At 42.5% G+C, this 12,043-nt stretch overlaps 1 protein-coding gene across 1 annotated transcript in view; it reads right to left on the minus strand.

The window, feature by feature from the left end:
* The window catches only part of LOC113144549 (cationic amino acid transporter 2-like), a 13,612-nt gene extending 4,650 nt beyond the window's left edge, over positions 1 to 8,962 (minus strand). Inside the window, exons 1-2 of the mRNA XM_026330703.1 lie at positions 8,922 to 8,962; positions 2,742 to 2,960 (exon numbers count right to left, since the gene is read on the minus strand). Coding sequence (XP_026186488.1) covers positions 2,742 to 2,960; positions 8,922 to 8,947 — 245 coding nt within the window. The 5' untranslated portion in view covers positions 8,948 to 8,962. The remainder of the gene's footprint in view (positions 1 to 2,741; positions 2,961 to 8,921) is intronic.
* Between the last annotated feature and the right edge of the window lie 3,081 nt (positions 8,963 to 12,043).

Here is a 12,043-nt window from a genome sequence, read left to right on the forward strand (position 1 = left end):
AAGACAAATCCTAGTTCCCAACATGTTCACAGTGACATAAACTATATAGTTAACAATTGGTTAACAACTTTTCATTATGCAATTTGTGAGACACTTCCCTCTCAAAAGAAACATGACCAACCTTAATCTTCTCTGCATATGCAAAGTTAGTAATCAAATACTGTGGTGACTTTGCACACATTGTAGAAGCCTGGCATGCTTTCCAGTAAAGTTCCTGAGTAAACACTGCACAGAACAACTTTTCCTATAACTACATCAGAGATTAAAACTACAGTCATGTTCCAGTGTGATGTCTGATTACTCTGTAGACTCAGCCTCATAATCTAGATCTGCCATTTCTCTCTAAATTATGACCTGGTAGTTCTGGGACCAGAGGTCTTTCTAGCAACTAGAAAGATTATATGGGATTTTTTTTTTTTTTTTTAGGCTTCAATTAGTTAGAGCTACAACTATATACCTGCATACCTGCTTCTACATCTGCAGCGCTAGATTACTCCCCCTCCCTCAAAATGCATGCAAAGTATGACTGTGGCCTTGCTCCACGTTTTACTTTGTCAAAAATATTTGGGGCTAAGCTCAAAATATTCTGGTCTGAGGCCCTAAATGATCCAATCTAATGGTCATCTGTATCAAATTGTATTAACATCAGAAAAGGTTTGGCTATTTCCTGTTGATTAATAGACTCATCCCACTGCAAATGTAAAAGTGGAAGTTTTTTATATTCTTTTAATATCCATTTTCCATCAACATTTATATAACATGACCCTGACTACCAGTACGTTCATACCTGGTGGACAGGGCACATAACGATCCCACAGCCACTGCATATTTGGCAGATTCCAGCCGACATAGTCAAAGGCAACTGGCAGGGGCTTTTTTCACTCAGCATGTAGTAGGGCATCAATCAAGGGTGAGAGCAGCAGACACAGCAAAATAGCCAGGAAGCAGATAAGTAGAGAGGGCCACAATGCCCAGAGGGGACTGACTTTTGAGGGTTCTCTTCACCTCCTCACCTATGGAAATATATGCAAATATGTGTCTAACATGTCGCCGACAAACTTAGTTGTTTGTTATGTATTTTTTAAAATTTTGTTTAAAGTAAGATCTAAGATGTCGTTACATTCTAACTGAACAATTCATCAAACCTTTAGTGTAAAATAGTTTATTAACCATGATACAAAATTTAAAGACCCATCCTGTTTCAGTGATAACACACTGAACATACTGATTGAATCAGGTGAACTCTGTAGCCACACTGCACAGTTAGGCAGGCATTTAATTAAGATATATGGAAATTAAGTATTGTTAAATCTTCTGTGTCAGTGTACTGATTGAATACACGGTGTATATTTAGCCCATATTTAACCAGTAAACAATCATTGTACTGGCTAAAACATTTTTAAACTCTTACTGTACCTGTTGTAGCAATGCAGTCAAATCCAACAAAAGCATAGAAACAGGTTGCAGCCTCCAGCCAGTGTTCCACTAACGCCATATGGGAAAAATCCACCCACTCCGTATATACTCGTGACATTGATAGTGGAAGTCAGGTTGCTGCAGAGGCAAGAGAGTGTGTTACCTTGTGGTCATTTAGAGCGAGATAACCAGGAGAGCTGCACAGCTGTTCAGACAAGATCCTGCACACACCCAAACACAGACAGGATTTATGTTGCTCTATGACTTTACTTGACTTGTGCAGTGGCGTTGATCAGAGTCTCTTCACTGATTTGCCAGTTAGAGATGCTTCCCTTGATGAATCCAGATATGGCCACAAACAGCAGCACCAGGATGTGATTGCTGTGAAGATCTTGTTGATTGTTGTTGATTCTTTTACACCAAATGCCAGCAGACCTTCATGGAAAACACGGTGAATGTTATTTCTTTGCTTATTTATTTTTTTTGTATGCATTCAACACCAAAATGACACAAGACTGATTTCTTTACCTGACAGAGCAAGATGAGAACTGCCCAAAGACATCTGGGTAAGGTGCCAGACCAGGGAGGCCCATGGGTGCATGTTCTTGAAAGTAGTTAGATATGACACCCCCAATGAGGTCATCAAAGGGTCCCACTCCATGCTAATGCAACACTGGAAGTCCCTGCAATAAGTGAATAACCAGAGTCACCATTTCACTGTTATCATAAACAGATAATACTCCTGGGGCTAGTGTCTTTCACATTTTACGACTGTTAATTTCAATCATGCTCCTGGTTTATGGAGTTATTAACAAGCAAGATGAGCTTCAGCTGTGTAAGAAGGAAATTGGATTAGTGAAAGAAACCCCTATGTAAAATGTAAAACTTAAAAAAAACCTTTTTCCTGTTAAATATTTACTAAAAAAAAAGCCATCAAGACTTTGCTTCTGCAGCAAATGAAAGGTCACAGAGCATTAGGCAAAGAGTAGCCTAGATTCCATAAAGAGCACAATGTCCCCAAAAATGACTTCTTAAAAAGCCACTGAATAACAGACATAATTGTCTGTCGTACTTAATATACAAATCCTGGCTTTCACACTCGCCTATGACGTAAGAAAGTAAGAGATTCCAGCCAGTAATAAAAGCCAGTAACTCTCCAACAGTCACATAGCTGTAAAGGTATGCTGAGCCTGTTTTAGGAACCCGGGATCCAAATTCTGCATAGCACAGCCCAGCAAATATGGATGCCAGGGCAGCAATGAAGAAGGAGATGATGATGCTGGGCCAGCAGCGGCTCTGGCCACCTCTCCAGAGAGGACATAGACGCGGCCCCCAGGGTGCTTCCCACACCGAGGGCCACCAGGTCCAAAGTGGTCAGGCATCGGTTAAACGTGGACTGCTCCCCCTCGGGCTCCAGAGGTTTTCGCCGAGACAGGCTCACCAGAAAGGACTTCAACCCACTGCACGGCATGTTTCTGGGGGCTTGGATCAGGATAGAAAGTTGGAGAATTATATAGAAAGGGGCAGATCTGAGTCTGGTTGTACTGTTGTTCAGAAAGAAGGAGTAAGTGCAGGAAGAGTGCGAGAAGAGGGGAGGAATGGGGAAAAACAGGTCAGACCCACAGTAGAACCTTTCCTTTTCAAAGACACAATATTACCAAATCCTTTTTTTAAACAATTGTTAAGCCTGTGACAATTTCGTAAAGAGATCTAATTAGGCCCGAGCAAGGACCAAAGGTCCCAGGGCAGGGACTATTGTTATTGCTCAACGTGCAAGGGACGACTTCGCTGGGGGGCGGCTTCAGGCATTGTCTAGTGTCTACCGGCACCCCACCATGACGTTACTGGGCATTAGACCTTTCCGAAAATGTATAATATGTGGGTGTCAGGTGGGCGTGGGCCAGGAAATCATTAGGATTATTTTTCTTCCCTATTATTATTAGGCCCGAGCAGAGACCAACGGTCCCAGCGCAGGGACTATTATAATCGCTCAATGGGCAAGGGACTGTTGCAATTAAATATTGTTGTGCAAAATTACAATCAGAGATGAAAATTGAAGTGAAGGGCACAGATTTGAATCTGCCCTGCTGATGGTAATGTTATTCAGTAGATACACAAGGTCTTTACCTTATCTTGAGTCCCACGAGGAGCAATTGGAGACTGTGTGGTGAAAACAGCGCTATGAAGCAAAAATATCCGTGCTGTTGACTTGCATGAAGGAAACATGATTTTTTTTTTTTTTTTGGTGCAATATATACAAGACTGGCCTGTGTGACCCTCCCACTCAATAGAATTACTTACAAAGTAGCCTTTCTCATTCCCAACCAGTTTGGATCATAATGTGCTCATTATTGCACAGAGGCACAGGGTGAGACTTGTGGACAGCAAATCCTATTCAGAATGTCAGAAATGCTTTTGTGTGTGTTTCACTTGTTTTTGTTTGTTTTCATTCCAGACCTTAAAAGGTTTTTAGGGATTTTTTTATAATTACACAAACTTACCAGATCACTAATTAGTTTAGGTTGTGTCTTCTTCTTTCCTTTCGGCTGCTCCCTTCAGGGGTCGCCACAGCGAATCATCTGCCTCCATTTAACCCTATCCTCTGTATCCTCCTCACCCACACCAACTATCCTCATGTCCTCCTTCACTACATCCAAGAACCTCCTCTTTGGTCTTCCTCTAGGCCTCCTTCCTGGCAGCTCTAACCTCAGCATCCTTTTACCAATGTATTCACTGTCCCTCCTCTGAACATGTCCAAACCATCTCAGTCTGGCTTCCCTGGCTTTTTCTCCAAAACATCTAACATGAGCTGTCCCTCTGATGTCCTCATTCCTGATCCTATCCATCCTCGTCACTCCCAGAGAAAACCTCAACATCTTCAGCTCTGCTACCTCCAGCTCTGCCTCCTGTCTTTTTCTCAGTGCCACTGTCTCTAAACCAGACAACATTGCTGGTCTCACCACTGTCTTGTCCACCTTTCCTTTCATTCTTGCTGACACTCTTTTGTCACACATCACACCTGACACTTTCCTCCACCCGTTCCAACCTGCTTGCACACATCTCTTCACTTCTTTTCCACACTCTCCGTTGCTCTGGACTGTTGACCCTAGGTACTTAAAATCCTCCACCTTCTTCACCTCTACTCCCTGTGAGGTTGTGTCTAAAATCATAAATGTTTCTAAATGGTAAATACATGTAGAAGAAAATGTAAGAAAAGTTTTTTGCAATTTACTAATCATATTTCATGCACCACTATCCTTTTTTATAATTAATAAACAATAATTGTCTGTCTATAATAGATTACACTTTGATAGATTACAGCATTTTGCAATTGTCCCGGCTTCTGAACTGCAGTAAGGCTCTTATGTGCATTGCATCTTCGAAGCAGAAGAGGTCAGTATACACTGTATCACTGTATCACCGGTGTCCTGTTCTTTTACCTCATATGGTCCCCTCTTACTCTGAACACTGGAGTGAAAGGAAAATGAAAGAAGGCCCAGGATGACATGAAATAAAGACATGACACTACACTAACACACCCATATTTTTGATACACTGAGAACATCATGAACTGTTCAAACAGTGGTATTCATAAAAAAGTGTGGAGCTCAGTTGATATCAGGAAAATGTGGCACTAAATCTGTGTTTATGCCTCCTGAGAAATAACAACTATGTGTGTTGATGGGACATTGTGAACATTCCAGTTAATTTCTTCCATGTTTCAAATGTTTCTGACATTTGGCCTTTTGCTGAGCACAATGCTAACATCGTTTCTCCCTATCTCTCCTGGACTCCCTAGAAATGCTGCTACCGCCCCTGCTTACCGGAATGGACGCCTGACAGGACAAAAATAGAGCAGGCAAGTTGTCACATCGGTAACAGCAGAAGTCACATTTGAACTCTGTCATGCCCTAAAGTTCAGAAATTCCAACAAGGTTTAGAGTGAAAGCATTGTCTCCTCCAGGGCTACCACGACATGAGAAGAAGCTGTTACTGCTTCGCGTCTTTTATTCTTTTAAATATGTTTTTGATTTATATTTTTCAATGGCTTGTTTGCAGCAAAATACAACAAAAATTAAAAAGCTGCTGGTGTCTGTTAGGATGAAGCAGCATCAGCAGAAAAAAAAAGGCGTGCGTAAAAGTGTGCGTAATTCAAGCGCGTAACCTAAGTGTGTTAGATCTGATGTAGAACTCAATACGGTCACATCCCATTTGGACATATTTTCTTTACGCTAAGACACTGTCCCGCCACGCTGACACGCAAACTGGTGAGAAGCTCCGCGAGAGGAGCGCCGCAGTCGTTACGTCATAGAGGACACGTAACTGGACGGCTCGAGGCTGACCGGAGGAGACGGGCACACCGGGTTATCTAGGACAGAGCAGAGACAGCGGGACAACGTTCACACTTCCTGCACAGAGAAGGTAAGGTGTTATTTGTTGCGTGGAAGCTTTTTATTCCGATCCGGCCTCAATAAAACTTTTCACTGTTTTCAGAGATAATGACGGAAATGACATTTCCACAATGGACATTTCCATTGTGCCATTGTGCCAATGAAGTGCAGCAGCCAGCAAGATATCATTGATGGTTTTTAGTAACTGAATTAAGTAGATATGAAAAATACTTTGTTCACTGTATAATCCGTTGTTTTTTTTTCAGAGAAATGTATAAATTAGAAAAATCTATAGTTAGACTGAAAGATATTCTACACTGTGGGGAACAGAGTAAGGGTGTGACTCTGTACTGTACTGATAAATTCTTCCTTGTTATTCACTTTGTATCTGTTAGTCTATTGACAGTGGGCTGAGCCGTCACACCTCTGCTGACTTCACAGTATTCCTGCACAGAATTCAATTAGTGAAACCAACTACAGTAGCCATGGCGGGGATACAGTGGGTACGGAAAGTATTCAGACCCCTTTAAATTTTTCACTCTTTGTGTCATTGCAGCCATTTGCCAAAATCAAAAAAAGTTCATTTTATTTCTCATTAATGTACACTCAGCACCCCATCTTGACAGAAAAAAACAGAAATGTAGAAATTTTTGCAAATTTATTAAAAAAGAAAAACTGAAATATCACATGGTCATAAGTATTCAGACCCTTTACAGTGACACTCATATTTAACTCACATGCTGTCCATTTCTTCTGATCCTCCTTGAGATGGTTCTGCTTCTTCATTGGAGTCCAGCTGTGTTTAATTAAACTGATTGGACTTGATTAGGAAAGGCACACACCTGTCTATATAAGACCTTACAGCTCACAGTGCATGTCAGAGCAAATGAGAATCATGAGGTCGAAGGAACTGCCCAAGGAGCTCAGAGACAGAATTGTGGCAAGGCACAGATCTGGCCAAGGTTACAAAAGAATTTCTGCAGCACTCAAGGTTCCTAAGAGCACAGTGGCCTCCATAATCCTCAAATGGAAAAAGTTTGGGACAACCAGAACTCTTCCTAGACCTGGCCGTCCAGCCAAACTGAGCAATCGTGGGAGAAGAGCCTTGGTGAGAGAGGTAAAGAAGAACCCAAAGACCACTGTGGCTGAGCTCCAGAGATGCAGTAGGGAGATGGGAGAAAGTTCCACAAAGTCAACTATCACTGCAGCCCTCCACCAGTTGGGGCTTTATGGCAGAGGGGCCTGACGGAAGCCTCTCCTCAGTGCAAGACACATGAAAGCCCGCATAGAGTTTGCCAAAAGACACATGAAGGACTCCCAGACTATGAGAAATAAGATTCTCTGGTCTGATGAGACCAAGATTGAACTTTTTGGCGTTAATTCTAAGCGGTATGTGTGGAGAAAACCAGGCACTGCTCATCACCTGCCCAATACAATCCCTACAGTGAAACATGGTGGTGGGAGCATCATGTTGTGGGGGTGTTTTTCAGCTGCAGGGACAGGACGACTGGTTGCAATTGAAGGAAAGATGAATGCGGCCAAGTACAGAGATATCCTGGAAGAAAACCTCTTCCAGAGTCCTCAGGACCTCAGACTGGGCCGAAGGTTCACCTTTCAACAGGACAATGACCCTAAGCACACAGCTAAAATAACAAAGGAGTGGCTTCGGAACAACTCTGTGACCGTTCTTGACTGGCCCAGCCAGAGCCCTGACCTAAACCCAATTGAGCATCTCTGGAGAGACCTGAAAATGGCTGTCCACCAACGTTCACCATCCAACCTGACAGAACTGGAGAGGATCTGCAAGGAAGAATGGCAGAGGATCCCCAAATCCAGGTGTGAAAAACTTGTTGCATCATTCCCAAGAAGACTCATGGCTGTACTAGCTCAAAAGGGTGCTTCTACTCAATACTGAGCACAGGGTCTGAATACTTATGACCATGTGATATTTCAGTTTTTCTTTTTTAATAAATTTGCAAAAATTTCTACATTTCTGTTTTTTTCTCTCAAGATGGGGTGCTGAGTGTACATTAATGAGAAATCAAATGAACTTTTTTGATTTTGGCAAATGGCTGCAATGACACAAAGAGTGAAAAATTTAAAGGGGTCTGAATACTTTCCGTACCCACTGTATCTGGGGTGACTGGTTGAGCTGCTGTTTCATGGAGCCTTATTGATCTGGATCTGACTGATGCTACATAAGGCTGAGAAGTCAACACCCGAGGGAGTGTGTTCACAGGGCCACCTCTCACCTCTTAAAGTATTTATTATTTAGGGGTAAAATTCTGTTCTGGTTCTCTGTCTGTGTGTATGAGATTAGTAGTAAGTGACATCCTTCACTTGTTTCCCCCCAGGACCAAAAGAGAAATACTGTATGCTGTGTGTGTGTGTGTGTGTGTGTGTGTGTGTGTGTGTGTGAGAGGAGGGGGGGCATGAGCAGAGACTCTCTTTCTGTTATCGCTCTGTGGCTTCTTTGTTTCCTCGAGCGGTTCATGTAGGAGTCACTGTTCTGTGATTACAGCGATAGAAAGCGAATGATTCCCACATCGACCCACACCTGAACCACTTGATTCACTTAACAGCTACAGGAAATGTGCATGTGAAATCACACACTACATTAACGGAAACAGGGAACTGTGTGGCTGAGAGCTGATCGGGATTCTAACGGGATGCACAGTTATGGGTTGACTTGTAGTATGACTTAAAAAACAGTAATGCTTCTCAAAATAGGCCTAAAAGTGCATATCTAATAAGCTTTATCATTACATCCCAGGAATCTTTTTCTTTGATCATCTGCACTGTAAGACCAGGAGACAAGCTGAGCAGTGATGCTGACACACACTGATGCTGAATCAGAAGATCAGCACTTCTTCTTCCTAAGTTTCTCTGGAAAGAAAGTGAGTGCTGAGAGGCAGCACCATGGGAACTACTGAAAATGAGCTTCAGGTCACAACTTTACTGTAAAGAGTTTACAGTGATAACAAAGCAACAGAGGATCAACAGAGAAACATCAACAGCAGAGGAATTTCACCTTGAGTGAGTGATATTTTGCCTACAAAGAGAAACTGGAGACTTCTCGAAACACAGGCACTAATAGAGGAAGAACAAAGTCACCTCAGTGAAATCTTGTTAGTCTGCATGCGTACAACAGAAGCCACGAATAGTCCTGAGGGGGAATTCCAGAGACACAAATAGACCATCAGACCAGTGATCATTAAAAAAGAAACAAAAAAAACAAAACACAGATGTATACAAAAGTGGCTTTACAAAGACGTGCCATTCAGCAAAGCAGATAATCCTATGCATTGCTATTCAAGCACCATGTGGCTCCATTTTGTGACATTCAATAAGTAACAGTTAAGTAGCATATTTGATCTGCGCTGGAGGTGAATGAGTTGATTAGGCGACTGCTCAGTGTGACGTTAGTTATTCACCCAGGAGAAAAGATTTAGTTAAAAAGTTAGCTAATGCAGTACCACTGCAAACAAGCACGCCTTGTGGGCTGCGTAATTATCTATCAGGCTGCTTTCCCCCTCCTCGCTGCAGCTTAAGCTGCTTTTTGACAGCGTTGCCTTAAATCACAGCATGATTTCTGACCATGTTGAGCTTGCTGGCATGTACAAAAAGTCCAACTTTTCCAGCAGCGATCTCAGGAAAGTGTAAGATATATACGCAAGTTCTTTTGATCTGAAGCCCAATATCACACACCAGACTGAGGGTTTGAGATGCTTTCACTCTCATAAGACTTTTAATGTGAAATAAAAACCCAAATTATTATTATTATTTTTTTTATTTTAGGTCAACACACACCCAAACTTAACTCCAGAATCTAAGGGCACAGTTCAATATAATGGAGAGTAGGAAGAAAAATCACTTGTTTACCTTGTTCACCTGGAACTTCACTTCTTTACTCACTCTATTTTGCTCTCCTTCTCATGCTGCGTGCAGCTGATTATCATAACAATAACATAATGACTTCCCGTTTGTCGATTTATGATGGCAGTCGGGAGGTGTGTGTGTGGAGCTGGGCGGGAGCTCTGTTGGTTTTAACCACCGGCCTGCAGTCCAGCACGACTGTCGTGGACTGTGTGGGGATGGTTTCGACAGAATCAACAGTCTCACAGGAGAGTTACCTGTGTTTTAGACAGGAAACTGGGAGAAATCAGCAAGTTGTCCTCTATAACTGGTCTGGACTCAGAGCCTGGTACTTCACTCTTCACCCTACACCTTCTCCTTTTTCCCACATGCTCATATCATTGTGCTCTTTGAGCCCTCTCAGGGGCCTGTGCAGTTGGACTTGTTCTCCCGGTTCAACAGACAAAAGCCCCGCATAAGAACCGGCTCTGAGGCGGTCAATCGAGACACTGTACTGACACATGAGAGCCAGCTTCATTGGGCAAATATAAACAGATTCAGTACGTCTCGTGGATAACAAGACAGCAATGAGGGATTGGATACGGGTTAAACGAAAGAAGGTTGAGAGCAGGAAAAAAAAAAAACAGCACAGATGAGGAAGAAGTGCAAAATTAGAGCATGGGGGGGTTGTCTCAGTGTGGACCATCTGGGCAATAATGAGTCTAAGTCTTCCTTCCTGAGACTGGGCTCCTGGACTGGTTCTGCACTATATCAAGCTGCATAATTCAAACTGGGGACGCTCGAGGAGGAATAAAATAGAGGACATTGTTCTCTTCCCTCTTACCAGAAGAGAGCAACTCCTTTTTTTCTATCTTTGCCATGTGATGTAGGCTGCAGTTTTAAACTTCTTAAAGCTGGCACCAACGGGTGGGCACATAAGAATCTCAGCTAATAAAGCACCTTGCCAACCAGAGATGCACTATGTAGAGATTGGCAAGATATTAAAGACATTCCAGAGCAAGAATGCGATGCTTTATAGTGCTCTTTGGCCTGCTGAGCCCAATTTGAACAAAATCAGCTGAAAAAGTGGACATAACTGGAATATAGCAGCGGCCATCTTGGTTTTACGAAGTGTTTTGCAACCAGACTGTGCAGGAATGACCAGAGGTGATGTCGTGGTATCGGGTCGCCAATCAAAGATCTCAAGACCCTGAAATACATTCCTTTGTAATATCAAATGACTTATTTGACTGATCACTTGTTTACAAATCAGTGTGTTTCTACCAACCTGAAATGATGGTAGTCATATTTAATAAAAAAGGATTTACTTTATACATGGAAATTTTAATTTGACTCATGTTCCATCTGCTAAATTAGAGGGGGCAGAATTTGAGGAGTTGTCACGCCATCCATAGTTATATACAGTCTATGGTGCCTAGCAACTCCTGAGGGAGTGAGTACATTTATCTTTTTGGTGTTTATCAGAACCTTGTCAGTGAAAACAGATGTCTGCCACTGAAAACTAGGTTGATGAAAACAACCAGTCTGAAACAAGACAGTAACTTTGTGGGCGGTAAAACTGCACTGAGCTGAAAGAAGCTACGCAACTCTCTGTGGGATCGGCACTACAAGCAACTCCCTTATCGATACTCACAGTAATGTGGCCCAATGCAAATACAAAACCAGATAAATTAGGAAAAGGTCAAGTATATCACTTACCCAGATCTCTAAGCTACTGCATTTTAGTTTTAATATTACGAGGGAATTTCCAACCTACTTTCAAAGATCGGTCTTCAGCTACAAGGAAACACCTGCCTGATAATTATTAACTTGGGTGTGTTCTCTGTCCAGGCTTTTGGAAAATAACTTTGTTCAAGCTTAGAAACCCAAACGTACAAGATAAATTCATGTTTCACTGAGACAGACGGCCCAGAGAGCGGATCAGGCCAGCCACCGGCGGGGGGATGACCAACTAGTGAAAGCTCTGAGTGTAAGAGCCTGACACTTTCTCCTAAGAGCAATCAGGCATAGCCATGTCTATAAAGAGTCAATGAGATGAGGGCAGACAGAAAAGAGAGAATAGGATAATAGGATAAATCCAAGATTAGGAGCAAACAGCGAGAAAATGAGGAGAAAGGGGAGGGAAAGGAACCAAAAAAGATTTGGGGAGACAACCCAAACCCGGTGAACGAAGAAGTGCTGATTAGTGTTTGATTAGCTTCTGACCTGAGGGGAAATTGCTGTCAACCAACACAGTGCCATTACGCCTGTGCCCTCCCTGCTACACCATCTGTTTGACTGTAGTATGCATGACTGACCTGCCATGCACTTAGATGCTGTAAGTGGTGAGAAGTATGCTGGATTCACTGGGCAACACATTT

Source organism: Mastacembelus armatus, chromosome 10 (assembly GCF_900324485.2).
Source record: "Mastacembelus armatus chromosome 10, fMasArm1.2, whole genome shotgun sequence".
Taxonomy (NCBI): Eukaryota; Metazoa; Chordata; class Actinopteri; order Synbranchiformes; family Mastacembelidae; genus Mastacembelus; species Mastacembelus armatus.